This window comes from Rhamphochromis longiceps, linkage group LG22 (assembly GCF_057381845.1).
Source record: "Rhamphochromis longiceps isolate RC_006_pf linkage group LG22, R_longiceps_female_GT1.1, whole genome shotgun sequence".
Lineage (NCBI taxonomy): Eukaryota > Metazoa > Chordata > Actinopteri > Cichliformes > Cichlidae > Rhamphochromis > Rhamphochromis longiceps.
This window is the reverse complement of record NC_140577.1, coordinates 8,732,815-8,749,171: the sequence shown is the minus strand read 5'-3', so window position 1 is coordinate 8,749,171 and position 16,357 is coordinate 8,732,815. Positions and strand designations below refer to the sequence as shown.

Below are 16,357 nucleotides of genomic sequence, written 5' to 3'. Positions count from 1 at the left end.
GGCCCAAAACAGTAGATGAACAGTTAGCAAGGTGGAGAAAGACGTACACATACAAACCCAGAGTACACAGAGAAAAATGTACTATCATCTTCCACTAGTGAAGTGCAATACTGCAAACTTTGGTATCCAGCCCACACCAAGTAAATACAGGGCTGATACCAAGAAGGACACTGATACAAGTTTAACCTATAAAGGTAGCTTGAGTGACCACTAAATCATGATTCATACCTTCTGTAATAATTACTTAAATAAATAAAAATAGATGTTCAGATATTTTTCATAATGTATGTTTGAGGTGTGGCTTTTCCATTTCCCCAAAAATATTTTATTTACCACAATTCACATGCAGATAAAAATGGGTTATATACTGAACTTAGAGGATAGACACAAGGTCTTAATCCTATTGTGCTAATATCAATCAGATACGAGTACCAGCATTAGTGTCCACACTATCGATATTTGTATTGATCCGCCCACCTCTCTCCCCAAAATACAGCATATCACTAGGGTTTGGATAGCTCAGTAGTCATAAAAATGAAATGTTTAAATTCAGTGTCTGACTCATCAGATTGTTAGAGGCCCTAAAAATTATCCTGGAAAAACATTTGTGGAATCAGAACTGCCAACAATCCAACAAACTGACATTTCAGATCTTTCTGCTTCTTTTGGCGTCTTCAGAGCACAACATGTTTAGCTTGGTCCCATCAGGTCGCTACAGATGTTCATCTAAAGTATGTGTGAAGTTGTATGGAATCAAAAAGGTGGAGAAATAAACAGCCAACAACAGCAGCCAGTAAAGTTCAGGTCAATTTATTGAGTTTCTTATCAGGCCCTGAATATGCGTTTCCATGTTACAACAATTGAGGACAGAGTTGCTGGAATATACCTTGTGCCTCTTTAATGCATTTTGTAGGCAAAGAAACCCAAAAGCATTTTTTAATAGTAACAATGGAAGAACGTGTTTTTAAATGTCATCCAATCAAAATCATTTCAGTGAAAATAAAAATGGGTGAAATTATGGGAAAGAGGGAGGAAACATGGAATCTTGTTTTATACCAATTCAGGTCCAATCTAGTCATGGTTTTAGGAAAACAGGGCCAAAAAAAAAAAAAAAAAAAAAAAGTACCAGTAAGTACAAGGAAGGAGAACAATTCAACAAAAGGATAATTTAAACCAACACTTATCTGCCAATTTAGATCATAAGCACCCACTTCTACTCATGCGACTTTGTCTTCATCTACTTTTAATTTTACCGCCACTGTTCTGCATCGAAGCTGCAGGGGGACTGCTGCTCAGCTTACAGCAAATCTGCTGAGTGTGTCATTAAAATCTGGCAAAAACCTCCAGCAGCAGTGGTCGAGTCTATTTTAGTGCAGCAAATCCACGGTAGAAATATTAGCGGCATTTAAGCCTTTAACACTAATAGTCCACATTAAGATGTTAACTTTTGTTTTACACCAGCAGGGAAAAAAGAAAATTCATTATAGTATCCAAGTCCTCACCCTTTCTCTGATTTTAACTTTGAATATGTTTCTGATAATATCCCTGCCTCCCGCCCCTGTCAGCACTCCATTTAAAGAGTGCCAACACTCACATACAAAGACTTTATGACGACAACAAAAACCAACATTCATGACTACATTCAGCATAACTTCCTCTGTGACAGGTTAAGCCCGACAAAACAACAACATCGACTTAATGCTGTAGTTTCTATCGGTTACGACTCTCCCCCCCAATTCAAAACATTCGACTGAGTCGAAATGAGGCTGCGCTCGTTACTTTAGAGTGTAAGAATGTTACAACTGACTGCGCAAACAGCAAATATATAGCTAAGAAACAGCTGGCAGATTCATTTCATCTCATCCCTAAAGTAAAAATCCAACCATTTCACAAAGATCTCGGGTGTTCAGCTAAATATCTAATTTTCTGTGTCACAGAGGAGTTTATGGACTGACTGTCAGGGAAGTGAGTAGGAACACAAACCACTGAAGGGGGAAAAAAAGAAAACAAAAAGAAAATCTCATTAGAAATTATTTTGTGTGTCCACAAACATCAACTTCTGGAGCAAGCGGGAGATGGAAAAAAACAAAAGGAGAAAAAAAAACTAAAAAACAAATCACATCCCTGACAACTGTAAACACCCACATCAATACTTAAGACATCGTACTTGACCAACAAAACAGTCTGCACGATAAGCTCGCGTACACGCAGCCTCGAGCTACAACAACAGGTCAGTTTGATTCTTTTAAAATCATGCATGAGTAACAAATTTGGCTCCAAATCAACTGAACCTGTTGGATTTATCCACAGAGATAAAGCTGTTTGGATGAGGCTGCATGTAAACACGATGACTCTTATCAACTGCACACACACTCTTTAAAACACCCATACCCACAAACACACACCCACCCCAGATCAATCAACTCGCACGCACGCACGCACGCACGCACGCACACACAGATCCCACATCAATCAACTCACATGCACACACACACACGCGCACACAGATATCCCAGATCAGTCAACACACACACACACTCGCTCATACGACATTCAACTTTTTTGGTTTTGCTTCAATGTAAATCCTGAAAATCTATTTCAAGGAAAACAAAAGGAAACAATACAAGTCTACTTCCTCTTCCACCAATGAAGCAAAGCATTTTCATTTTTTCTTTTTCCTTTTATAACTGTAAACAACGAGTGTAAACAATGAATCATTTACCATTTTCTTTCCTCAAAATGATTCAGAATACCTCGTATAAAGATTGCCCTACTGGGGGAAAAAAATAAAATAAAATAAAAATCACGGCACTTTGATCTTCCATCACACAAACGTTGAACAGGTTCAAGGAGATCACAGTGCTTCATCACTTTCCACAAACTCTTATTTGTTTGTTTGTTGTAACTCTCTGGCAGTCAAAACATAAACAAGTTTTCTTTTTTTCCCCCAACTTCTGGGGGAGAAAAAAAAATTACAAATAAAACAAAATCAATGCTTTTTGACTATGCTTTAAGTCCCAGAGAGATGATTCAAGATGCTCGGTGAGCATCTGATAAAACACTTGGCTTCTGCAAAACTCACCCCAAAAACTCCAACGGTTACCCAGTGCTAAAGCCTCACCCTGTCCCCACCCCCCAAACTGCTTAGAGCAACAAAAATAAATCTTAAAAAGCAAAATTTCTTTTTAATAATTCGTGATGATCTGTGAGGGGGCAGGGGAAAAAAAAATAAAAATAAAAAAAAAAATAAAAAAATCAGCTGCCCATTCAAAGATGCTACAAGTTTGCTTAAAAGAAATCTACCCCTCACAAAAATTGTCACTTAAAAAAAAATAAAAAAAATAAAAAATGTGTAGGCTGTGGAGAGAAAAAAAAAAAATTGTTGCCGCACGAGAGAAAAAAAAAAATTAGTTGTTTCCAATTGACTTTATATGTGGTCTTTTAAAGACTGAGCGGGTTTCATTCCTCTGTGGTTCATGAAACCAGCTCACATCCAGTTTGTATTTCATTAAAGCAAAGCCTGAAGCGGAGCCTCTACTGCAGCAGCAACGTGAAGAGCTTGGCATTAAACCACCGGGCTGCACAGCTATTATTGGCAACTAATACATTCACCGACGTTAATTTTGTCATGAGGGCTTAAAAACACATTTCCACCGTGCGTTTCCTCGATTAAAAAAACAACAACAAAAAAAAAACAAGCAAACAAAAAAACCCCAAAAAAACCAAAACCAAAAACAAAACAGAAGCTGTGTGGGGAAAGAAAAAGTTAAAAGTGTTGTTTTGCACCAATCGTGGACATGCTGAAGCTCATTTATCAGCTGTTTTGAATGAGTCTTGAATGCATCATCCTTTTCAGGAAAAGAGAACATATTTTCATCCAGCAGCTACAGCGACCAATAGATTTACACTATTTACCAGTCAATATATATATTTTTTTCTTAGCTGTAAAAGAACAACAGCTTTAATTTAATGAAGCTGCTACTCATCTCCCATGCTGCTTGTGTGTATCTGCAGGCCAACATACTCTACGAATCAGTACAGGGGCCGTCTTCTCACATTAGCTCTGCTCATGTTTTATTCATGGTGGAAGGGAAAAACAGTCACGTAGTATTTAAATAAAGCTGCCCTTTTTTATTTTTTATTGCAACGTTCACATTAAAAACAAACGTTCACATTCAGGATGGTTTTGAGCCATGTTTCTGCACACCTCTCAGCGGGAGAGCAGTGTGTTGTCCTTTTTTCCTTTGCATAATGACTAAAGTTTCAATAAACTCAGGTTACTATTGATTCGTCTTTGTGCTCGTACTCTGCTGCGTGACAGTCGGCAGCAGGCTATGAATGGATGAGTGCACACGGGAGTCAAGTAAGGCACTTAAGTGACCACAGCAGTGTGAGTGGACAGAGTGATGGCTGGTGTAAGTGCACCACTTTAAAAAAAAAAACAAAAGAAAACAAAAGAAAACAAAAAACCCCAAAATAGACCAACTTTGCTGCTGGAAGTGAAAACTGTCTCCAAAGGCGACGGGTTCAAAACAGCTCATTTCTCTAATTCTAGGAATTGTTAAGCTTTCTCGCGGTCCCAGCTTGGTGCAAAGCACACTTTAAACCTCTAAATGTATAAAATAATGAGGCAGCTCTTGTTGAGGAAAAGCTAAAGAAATGCTCCAAAATAAAAACAGCCTTTGTTTCTTTTTTTGTTTGATTTTTTTTTTTTTTTTTTTTTAAGACATCCATTCCACAGGCTCGGAAAACAAGTGACGAATGTAAAAATGAAGAGTTGCCTGAAGCCTGGGTGCAAGCGCTGATGTCTGTGCAAAAGCCCGGTGTGTCTCAGCGTCCTGAGGAAGAGGACAAAACATGGATTAGGAGCACATCGTCAGTCAAGTTACCAACACAAGGAGCCACACTGCATCTGAAATCATTCACTACTCACTTGAGTGGGCTGTATAGTGAGTCCGGCTATCTTTCAGTCTGAGTAAGATTATACCCTACATGGCATTTGTCCTCATAGGGGTAAGAATGACTTTGATAAAGCAAGTGGAAGGCCACACATTGACAAAAACTCCCCCCAAAAAAACCAAACAAACACGACACAGAACTGGTAAGGCAAGTTGCTGCAAACTCTTCCATGGATCAGCTGATCCTCGCTCCATGATTTCAGTCATTAAGTGTTTAATTTTTTTTACACATCCTTTTGTGCAAACAGATTAGTCCATCCTGACAAAGCTACAGCTGTTATGATTTTTGGGAGAGATTTTAGGCCGGATTTTTAATATGCTGCATCAGCATAACCACCTCTGCAAATGACAAAGTTAAGAGAAGAAAAATTTAAGAAACTGTTTTGTGAGCCAATCCCAGGCATGTGTCCCCTACCCTACAGCATTTAATGCATCTCACAATGCCTCAGGAAAAGTAGTGTACAGCTGATGTGCACTGCCCTCCACAGAACCCCATCATACGCTGAGCAAACTATTTTTTAAGCCAGCTGTGATTAATAAATGTAATTGTGTGCCAGCAAAGACATAACAGAGACAAAGGCGCGAGTAGTCTCTGACAGCATTTCATTTTACTGATCTAAATCTTTCACAAATCTAGCAATCTTTGGCAATTTTTTTTTATATAAAACTCTGTTTTTTTCCCCATGTTAGAAATCTAGTTCACCGCTTTCTTTGCCCACCTCTACATGCCCAAAGTTGCTTGCCATTTAATTTAGCTCATGCTAAACTATATATTTAAAAGGTAAGGAAAGCATTTTAAAATGAACTTGTTCACATTTAAAATCATGGTAAATATTGACCAACTATCACCCTGAATTTACTTTTAATCATAGCTGTGAAGCTCAATACATAGAACTCCCGGGATAGGGAGCAGTGAATGATTTCAGACAACCTCGCTTTTTCTTGGCATCGCACCTGTTTTAGGTGCTGTCCTGTTGGCGCTTCTCCTCGACCTCCTCCACGTCACAATCTCCGCTAGTTGAGTGGTACTCGGCCACATAGAGGCTCTTGTCGATGCTGCTGGGAATGGGCTTAATGTCGGTCACCAGCTGGTCTTCAATGGCCTTCAGGTTGAAGCGATCCTCCGATGTGATCAGGTTGATGGCCAAGCCCAGGTGTCCAAACCGCCCTGAGAAACATGAGAATGTGGTTAATATACAATGTCCAGTTTAAACTAAAAACAAAGTATGTCATTAATATTGTGGGGGGAAAATAATCAAATAAAATAGTACAGTAGAGAAACTGTTCCCAAGGGACATCAGAACATCAAAACCATGACATCAGTCACAGTCTGAAGCGCTGTGAGCGTGTCAAACATGAAAAAACAAAAAAACAACCCCATGAATTTGGCAACTTGTGCCACGTGGCGAGACGTCACAGATGCAGATTGCGAAGTCCAAGCCTGTAGTAAAGCTTTAGTTTTGTGCTTTCTAACTAGTTTGCTTTTTCCTGTTTCACTTCATGTGGAAATTTTGGTTTGTGTTTACTTTCATTTCAGTTACTTTGCAGATTGAATTCACTCGTTTCAGTTTAGTTTTTAAAATAGTATCATAACACAGACCATATTTTTCAGAGGCGGCTTTCACAAGTTCAGAACGGACGTAAAATTACAAAAGTACTTTTTGAAGGCAGTTGAGTCACAGATTAAAGCGCTAAAGCCTGACATTTACTCTGTTAAAAACAGGGCAATTGTTAGAGCAAATAGCAGTTTATGCTCAGCACTGTCATCCTTACAGGCAGTAACACCAGTTTTTGTAAAGCTATGACACTCTTTTCAACTGTGGCTTTAGGGTTAGCGACAGGATATTTAGACCTCTGATGGTTAAAATGAGAGTTTTAACTGTGACATAAGAAAAGAAACACTTTTCTCTCATTGTGCATCAGGGGTTGCTGTGCGCCATGGTTTCTAGCTAAATACAAGCCAGTTATAAACTTTCAAGCATCCTGGAAAACAATTTCATTTACAAAAAAAAAAGCAGGTAAGCTTTAATGATTTACATTTACAAACAAAAACAAAACATACCTGATCTTCCAATACGATGCAGGTAAGTCTCTGCGTTCTTCGGGAAGTCGAAGTTGATAACCACGTTTACCGCCTGGATGTCAATTCCTCTGGTGAACAGATCTATTGGAAGGCAACAGAAGATTACAGCAGTGCTACAACATATCCTGGATTAACTCTGAGGCTTTTGTGATGCACAAGTAGATATTCCAGTTAAAACTCACCAGTGCACACCAGATTTCTGCACAGTCCATTTCTGAAGTCGTGGAACACACGGTTTCTGTATTCCTGGAGAAAACAAATGATCGCAAATCATTACTTATCCAACATCGGGATTTGCTTTTCTTCAGCCTGAAGAAAATGTATTCCTCATTGAAATATTCAGGTATTTTAATACCGTGATCAAAGTAATTTTAAGGTTTTAAAAGAATCTAACATTAATATTTATATAGATGGAGGATTACGAGCAGGCATATTCTTTTATTTTGCGCCCGTCATTCATTTGAGAGCCCACTAATGTTCTGTTAGCATAAAAACATTGTTCTCACCTGCATCATTTTAGCGTGGATGTAGAAGCAGGAGTAGCCCAGCTGAGTGATCTTCTTGGCCAAGAGCTCCACTCTCTGAGTGGAGTTACAGAAGATGATTGACTGGTTGATTTGAAGCTATGATGGAGAGGAGAAAAAAATAAGTTATTCCTAGCTCAGAATGAGCCTTTGAGGGCATTTTCATCTGTGGAAAGTAAAAGCAATAAGCCTGTGTTTCCTTATCTGATAAAACCTTTTAAAGAAAGGAATTAAAATAAAAAAATAAAGGTAAAGGGAGTAAAATTTAATCAGGAAACACTGGATTAACACGGGCTAACTTGTCACTTTGAAAGAAGTGTACTTGTGGTCACAAAGTAACCGCAGTTAACAGAGAGTCGGTTACCCTGGAGAAGAGTGTGTTGAGGCAGTGAACTTTCTGCCTCTCTGTGACGTAGGCATAGTACTGAGTAATGCCCTTCAGAGTCAGCTCCTCCATCAGGTTTATCTCATAGGGCTTCTGAAGGTGCTTGGCCTACAGCAAAGACACAGAGAGATAACAGTTCACACAGTGCTTTTAAAAATGTGTTTTCAGAACTGTAAAAGCTTCTAGGACATTTCTGTCATGATCATTTTCTGCTCTTCTTTATGGAGAAATTTCTTTTTGGATGCACTGTCACTGAAACCACCACACAAGTAGTACCTGCTTAGATACTCAGAATTTCAAAAAAAGACTTGTACAAACAGTAAAAGCAATCGTATCCTGTGACTGTAAACTAAATTTGCTTTAGCTGAATCAACCCTGGAAATGTCCACAACAAAGAAAGAAACAGATTTGGGCGCGACAGGAGCGGAGCTCGGTCTGCAGTGTGAGCTAAGTGGAGCCAAGTGGCTCTGAGCCAGCAGGCTGGACAAGCAGCGCAGTAATTAGCCGTCTACTCACCATGAACTTCTGCACACTGATGGGGAAGGTTGCAGAGTAGAGCAGGATCTGTCTGTTCTTGGCCAGGAAACTAATAATATCTTCAATAAGCACCACAAAATCCTGAGACAGCAGCTTATCCGCCTGAAGAGAAACGGAATAATAATTACCACGAAGCAAGCCTCTTTTCTTACCCGATACAACACAATACATGAAATAACAGCTAGTTTCTGAAATGACTTTACTCATATTTACCTCATCCATCACCATCATCTGGACTTTATCCACCTTTGCCACTCCCTTCTTTATCAAGTCCAGGATCCTGCCAGGCGTGGCAATGACCACATGCACTATTGTGAAAACAGAACTATGATTATCATCAAAACTTCCTTTTTACGGGGCATTTTGTGACAATATTTAACAACAGATAACACACGGAATTCAGAGTGACAGCCTCCATAACCTCTCATGGATAAAAGTACCACAAAGCTGGTTGATATGAATCTTTACCGGTCTCATCCAGACGCATGATGTCATCTCTCAGGTTGGTGCCCCCGGTGGTGGCCATTACTTTGACTCCTCCCAGGTGTTTGCTGAGCTGGATGCAGATCTGGCTCATCTGCAGTGCCAGCTCACGAGTGGGCACCATGACAATGGCTGGAAAATTTAAAAAAAAAAAAAAAAAGAAGTAGAGATTACAAACATGATAGATGGTATGTGATTTCACAAGCTGTTTTCACACATGAAATTAATCTGGCTTTTTAGTTTTACAGTTGTCCTTTCTGCTAGGCAGCACAAAGATGGCCACTTGCTATATTAGCTGTGCCTTCAAACATCACAGAGACTTTGCACTTGAGAACTTAAAGGTTAATGTCAGGCTGAGGTCCATCCCTGTTGGCTCAGTCCTAGAAAAGATCTGGGCTGCAATGCATGTGTGAAATCTGCTTTGAAGGAAAAACATAGAACCAACAGAAAAAACAAGGCTGGCGAGACAATGACGATGCATTAGCTTCTCTTTCTATAGCACGTGCTTTGTTTCCTAGACAAACTGAAGGAAATGCCATGTCAGGTAAAATGGAAGCATAGGAAAACAACACAAGTTAAAAAACACCTTAAAGAAAAAGGTAGTTAAAACTGTAGTCAGTAAAGCTTATATTTGGAGTCCAACTATAAAACCAAAGGCAGTGCCTCACCCTGTATGTGGTCCTTTTTCAGGTCTATCCTTTCCAGCAGTGGGATGAGATAGGCTCCACTTTTCCCTGTTCCATTCTTGGCTCGGGCCAGAATGTCCCGTCCAGACAGGGCGATGGGAATGCTCTCCTCCTGCAAGGAACCAACAGGCAAACCGTCTGTCTCATTACACAAACATACTTGCCTTTTTTATTTCATGGACACAAATGAAATGTGTGTCTTTGTCTTACATGTTTAAACCATGGCATTTGTGCTTTTAAGGTAGACCATAAAAACAACCCGAATTGTGTCAGCATGTGTAAGCATCTCTCAAATCAAACAAACAAAATAAAATGTATAAAACTGTATGACCGTACAAGTAACCCAGGTTTTTTTCCCCCCATCATCCACAGTGATAGTTAAAATTAGGTAATGGAGATAAAGCCACTATTGTGTTAGATTCTTGTAATAATTCACTTGTCTTGTCACCAGGCTGTTACATTTTTATGTCAGTTCACATTTATATTTTCTTTTCAGTTAAATTATATTTAAAGTTTAAGGAAATTATTTGTTTAATAAGACAAGATTTGTAAAGTTTAACAAATCTGATTTACTTTATAATGAGAAATAATCCTGATCTAAAAAGTGCACCACATCAACCGTGCTGCAGATGATGTTTACTTTTAATGTTAATTTTTGATGAGTTTTAAAGAGAGTACAAAAGAAACAGGATGAAAACACCTATTCTTTTTAAAAAAAAAGTCAAATGCTGACGCACAAATCAACTGATATTGGCGTATATACTGTCAAAAATGATTCTCCCCCCCCCCCCCCAAAAAAAACACAACAGAATACAGACAAATGTGTTTGTCTAATACAGAAATGCCCAGCAGAATGGTTACATGTGTTGGGTTTTCTGTCAACATAAAATTGTAAGTTAATCAATGGGGTCTATTTGGAAAGAAGATAAATGATAATAAATATTGAGCATACCTGAATAGGGGAAGGTTTCTCCCAACCCATCTCAAAGATGCCCATCAGGAGTTCTCTTTTGAGACAATAATCTTCAAACTCATTCCCCTTTGTGGACGTCACATCCTGCAGTGGTCACAGAAATGGTTAGGACATCAGGAGAAAACTAGTCTGAAGCGAAAGCATGACAAGAAACTGAAATCAAATTTTAACTCACTGAGGTTTTGACCCTGTTGTCTTTGGGAGGGAGCTGTAGGCTCTTTTTCCAGTCATCTCCAAACTTAATACCACCTCCGTCCTGAGAGGCTCCTCCTGCTTTCTGGGGAGCACCCAAAGTCTTTCCTTGAGTTGTTGGTGCTGGCTGGACTGCAGCTGGTTTGGTCTGCCCTCTGAGCTGCCCGTTCTGCTTATTCAGTCCCATGACGACCGGGCCCACACTTTCTGTTCTGGCGGTTGCCATTTTCCCTGTTTTTGTCTTCTTTTTTTCTGTCCTTTGAAGTATTAGATTTTTGCGTCTTAGGTTTAATTTTTAAAAATTCTCTTCAGATGTAAAAAAGTTTAATAAAGCATTAACAAACGATATTCTCTCTCTTTTTTTGTTTGAAGTCCAAAGCTGACGACAGAAGTGGATTCGTAGTATTTACATATACACACGTACGTGCAGTTCGGTCCCCTTCAACAACAGAGTGACTGACGTACACAAAACAACCAAAAAAAAAAAAAAAAACTTTTTACAGAAGAGCTCTTCAAAATGAAGAGAAATTTGCATTCATATGCATGAATATACTTGTCCACAATATAGAAAAATTATATGTGAACAAGTATTGAAGCAGTTCAAGTCCTGAAACAGAACAACTAAGGCAATCTGAACTTGGGGATCTTCAATATAATCTTACTTCAATACTTAAACTTCTCTTTGTGAATGGAACAGTATTTCTTATTTCCACTTTTGAGTCCATTAGAGTTGCTCAATATCCCTGTTCTTGACAAAAAAAAAAAAAAAAAAAGGAAAGTAAATGCCCAACTTTGTACAAGTATCTCCCCAAAATTATAGTCCGTAATGCTTTCTGTTTATTTCCACTGTGTGGGTATAAGTCACTCCAAAAAAATGGATCCTGAAATCAAAAATCACACAAGGGGTAACTGAGTCCAAAGCCCAAAAAGCTTTCCACCCTTGCTGAGTCTTCAGTGTGTGTGGGGGGTGTGAGTTTCCTTTCTCCTCCAGGTGTTTGACCCTCTCTCCTTCGACACTACAGGTCTTCAGCTCAGTCTGAAGTGTGAGAGTTGTGGCCTGATCGCCTGCTGCCTCCTCAGAGTCAAAGCCAACAACTCAGACTCCTCACCTAAAAGAAATAAAAGCACGAGATTTTACATTTTTAAATGACCATGAACAGCTGACTCTAAGTCCCAGTTATAAGTAGTTTACCTATTTACTCTCTTGATCATCAGTTGCACTGAAGATGACATCATAACCCAAAATAGGTAAATAATGATTACAAAATGAGAAAAAGAAGCAAGATCTCATAAACAAACAATTCGGCATTTTTGGGATGTTTGCATTTAAAGCCATCAGGCTGCCATGTTTAACTCCTTATCAGATTACTTGTAATTTGATTTCTTTGCATAAAAACAGGTAGGACTCACAGTGGCCTCCATAGCTTTAAAGTTGCCCTGTTCCAAAGTAGACCCAAACACTAACAAATATTTTTTGTTCCGTTTTGTTGGTAAATAAATTTACTTTCAGCGCTCGTTATCTGTGACAGCAGAGATGACAGCGTAGGTGGGGATGTTCCAGATCCTGTTTTAACTTTTCATAATGCCACCAATAAACCACTACTGTTTCAACTGAAAACTACCTCTAACTAAACAAAAGGGAAATTAAAAGGATTCGCACCATCAAATTTTACAGGAGATTAAAACTCCTGAGTGTCAAAGACATGCCTGATCATCTACATCAGAATTCCCTACAAAATTTGAGATCTGCAGCTTCTCATTTCAACTTATTGAATTGCAGATATCGCCAACATCCTGCAGTCAAAAACAATACACAAATCAATCACAAAATACACTAATGTGACATGTAGTCACGTAGCTGGGTTTCAGAGGGGTCTGTGGTTATGATGTACCTATGACATATATCTAACCCTTAAGTCTAATCTGTTCTGTTAAGGGTGTCTCTGAAGAAATGTTACACACACAGTCAGTTGGCTTTGAAGTAATGGAGCAGCAGCTACAACAGGCCACACAGAAACCTAGTCTGCCAGTCATTCTCACATATTTGACAACGGTTAAACTCCAAAAGCCCACAGATGCAAAAATGCACTGGGAAAAAAAATTCATCATCAAAGCGGACTTTTCTTTCGAATCTACTGTTACTAATATTTATTAATTCTTTATTTAAACTGGCAGCATTCTTACGTGATTTCATATTAAATATTGATGCTAAATGCAACATAGTGAAATAATAGTGCTATATTTTTAAGAAGTGAACAGTTAGTAGTAGTTCGTTTATAAGCATACAGATTAATTACAGAATACCTACAGAGTAACTAACTAATGAATATTCAGTATATAGAAACACTGAATATTTCCGTATTAAAACACCATACTCAACAGGCTGTGCCACTTTTATTAAAAAGCTCAAACTGCGTTTTCGGCTTCTTGCAGACCCTTCCCCCTTTAGATAAAGTTGTTGAGAATCTGCTCTTTTGTTAGTAAAGTTGGCCGACTTCTGCCCTGAACAGTGATAAATAAAAGCGGCAGTTATTTGCAGAAAGCGACACGCTGCTTCAGCACTCCGAGGTTAGAGAGGTGAACCTGCCAGGTGGCAGCCCTCAGATTAACGAAGCCCAAACTGTCAGGATTTTCTTCTTTTTTTAAATTGAGTCTATCCTTTACTGAGGCTCAAATCAGCTTGAAACAAATCAAACAATCACAGTTTGAATCGATTGCCAAAAGCTGCTCACAGCGTCATAACTTTACCAAGTTTTTTTTTCCTCCACCGTTCAGACTGCACATTAGCTTAAACTTAATTTTCACGCAGTTTTCCAAACGCACTCTGAAATTAATTAACTTTAACACACCAAAACAATTACTTTGGATTTGATAAACTTTACATACCTTCATTTATTGATTAATATCTTACATTAACGCTGCCTCTAAGGAGAAACACTAAATACGTTATGCTAACGGAGCTAAAGTTAACGAGCGACTGAGCCGTTAAAACGTTCGTTCGTCTTTTACTTTTTATGATCTTTTAATTTATCATAACGATAACAATGCGATAAAAATGTACTTTGACTGGGTTAATTCTTTTGCAATGTTTCCACTAAAGCTTCATGGAATACGGCTATCCTCCGGACTAATTTAGCACAAATAACTCCACTCGCTAACGTTAGCTACATGCTAATCTGCTCATAGCAACTCAGATGTTTTTTACAGAAAGTAAACGCCTCAAAGCTCCGCAAACCTACCTTTATTGTTTTATTTTTCTGCAACGAACACTCACTGCGCGGTCGATCAACTATTTCCTTTACAATAAGCTTCAATCACTGATTTTTTTTCTGGATATAAATCTCCTCTATTGTGTTTCTTCTTCCTTTAAATCAACATGGTCGCCTCTTCTTCGTCTCCTCTTCCTCGTCGTCTCTCTGCTGTTTATCACACGTGAGACTCCAAGACGTTGCTGCCACCTGCTGGCGCACCTAGTTACTGCTACATAGGATTTATATTTTTAACTATAATTATATTATTCATATGTTTATTTTTATATTTTATGGAATGATTAAATAAAAGTTGAATATAAAAAAAGCTCTGTAAAGCGATCAATATAGCAATATAGCAATCTAATCAGCCACAGAGTTTTCTTCTCAGTCATAAACGCACCTTTTTGTGACTTTTATACAAAGTCACAAAAAGTGCCTAATTACCTGAAACACAGCTCACAGTTGTTTTAGATCTTTGCCCACACATTCTTTGCTCAAGGTTACAATCACCTACCGATCGTAATGGGTTCAAATGAGTTCAAATATGCACTCTTACTGCTCTGACTCCTTAACATTGTAAACCTGTTTCCCATAATGTTTGGTACAGAGATGAATGGTAAATAAAAGCTTCCTAGCTCAGGCAACATTTCTGGCAGCTAATACTGAGGGAGCAACAGCTACATTCTTGCTAAAAAAAATCTAACCTACATCCCAGAGAGTGTCAATAATAGAGGGTTAATTTGAGGATGGGTACCTAGAGGGATGAAGTATCTCGGGATTAGGCTAAGCCAAGATATGGAGGACCTACCCCAACTCAATTTTGACCCAGTCCTACTAAAAATAAAAACGTCTAAGGAGCTTGGAAAGAAAAGCGTCTGGACTTCTTCGAGGTGTTTGAAGATGTTTCACCTCTCATCCAAGAAGCTTCTTCAGTTCTAAGGGTCAATGGTGGGGAGTCCCAGATTTAAACCCAGTGGGAGTTTCCCCCCAAAGAGGGACAAAGGACCCCCTGATGATCCTCTACCTAATCACATGAGCCAAGGTGTGAAAGCGGGTGTGGTTCCCAATCAGCCAGGGTTTCGGGTGAGCTCATTGTGAAACCTGGCCCCACCCTATCATGTGATTTCCCGAGGTCAGATGGCCCAGGATGTGAGTGAGTGTTAAGGCGTCTGGGAGCAAAAAAGTGGAGCAAATTAAAAATCTCATTGTGGGGCAAAATAAATATTGTAAAAATGAGTATAGCTCCCCAATTCAACTACGTATCATGTTACCAAATGTGATACTGCCTGTTTTCTTCAAACAGAATGAAAACTTAATTAAGCAGTTTCTGTGGGATGGGAAAAGGGCAAGAATCAAGCTAAGTAAATTATATGGCCCTAGAGAGAAGGGCGGCTTAAGTTTACCCGATCCAAGACTATATTCAATCTCATTCGAGGTGGCAAAATTGGTTAATTACTGGGGAAAAAAATCAAGCTGGACAGGAATGGCTGAGTATAGAGTCTGAGATTTATACCCATTATGACCCAAAATGTATGCTGTCTCAAAGCCGCACTTCAACAAACGCAATTTTGCTTCACTCTAGCCAGGTATGGCTGAATATAGAATTCTTAAAATATCACCTCATGTGCAGTTTTACTCATCGCTTTGGAACAATCCAGCTGTTCGTATAGGGGGGAGAAAATGGTGTTTTGGAAATTGTGGCAGTCTCATGGCATAAAGGTTATTAGTGACTCATTTAAAGATGGGGAATTTATGTCCTATATAGATCTTGTCCAAACATACAAATTGGAAGGGAAGGAACGTCTTTGGAGATATTTGCAAATTAGATATTGTGTGATGTCCAAGTTCAGAAGGGGACATGGAAATCTTGTTCTAAATTTTATAAATATTCCTCGGGAGCGCCACACAGCATAATGCTTTTATAAGTTGGTAAATGATAATAGAAGTGGGTGTTCGAATATTAAAACTTTGTGGCAGAAAGATTTAAATGCACCAATTCCAAACATAAAATGGACGGGAATTTTGGTAGAAAATGGGATTTATGTTAAGGAGGCGAGGAGCAAATGCATACAATATAAAATTGTGCATAGATATTATCATACTCCAACAAGATTACACAGCATGAAGCTTATGCCTGACTATCTCTGTTGGAAATGTAAAAGTGAGGTGTGGACTTTCCTACATTGTTTTTGGAAATGTTCCCTTAAAGCTCCTTTTTGGAAGGAAGTCGTCACACTTTTAAAAGGTTGTTCAGGATCAGAAGTGCCCTTAACTCCTGAATTGTG

General features: G+C 38.8%; 1 protein-coding gene across 1 annotated transcript; it reads right to left on the bottom strand.

The window, feature by feature from the left end:
* Positions 1–794: 794 nt before the first annotated feature.
* On the bottom strand, positions 795–14,209 carry LOC146643355 (putative ATP-dependent RNA helicase ddx6). The gene is made up of 13 exons (XM_085396691.1): positions 14,061–14,209; positions 10,805–11,930; positions 10,609–10,713; positions 9,639–9,768; positions 8,956–9,102; positions 8,701–8,795; positions 8,467–8,589; positions 7,930–8,058; positions 7,548–7,664; positions 7,224–7,287; positions 7,021–7,122; positions 5,913–6,126; positions 795–4,838 (listed from the first exon to the last, which is right to left on the bottom strand). The coding sequence occupies exons 2-12, from the start codon at positions 11,045–11,047 to the stop codon at positions 5,918–5,920; spliced, it is 1,464 nt and encodes a 487-aa protein (XP_085252817.1). The 5' UTR covers positions 11,048–11,930; positions 14,061–14,209; the 3' UTR covers positions 795–4,838; positions 5,913–5,917.
* Positions 14,210–16,357: the final 2,148 nt, after the last annotated feature.

Coding starts and splice junctions, on each gene's coding strand:
- LOC146643355 (XM_085396691.1), bottom strand. CDS start 11,047: ATGGCAACCGCCAGAACAGAAAGTGTGGGCCCGGTCGTCATGGGACTG. Junction 10,714..10,804: donor ACAACAGGGTCAAAACCTCA/GTGAGTTAAAAT, acceptor TGACCACTGCAG/GATGTGACGTCCACAAAGGG. Junction 8,059..8,466: donor TCAGTGTGCAGAAGTTCATG/GTGAGTAGACGG, acceptor TCTTTGCTGTAG/GCCAAGCACCTTCAGAAGCC.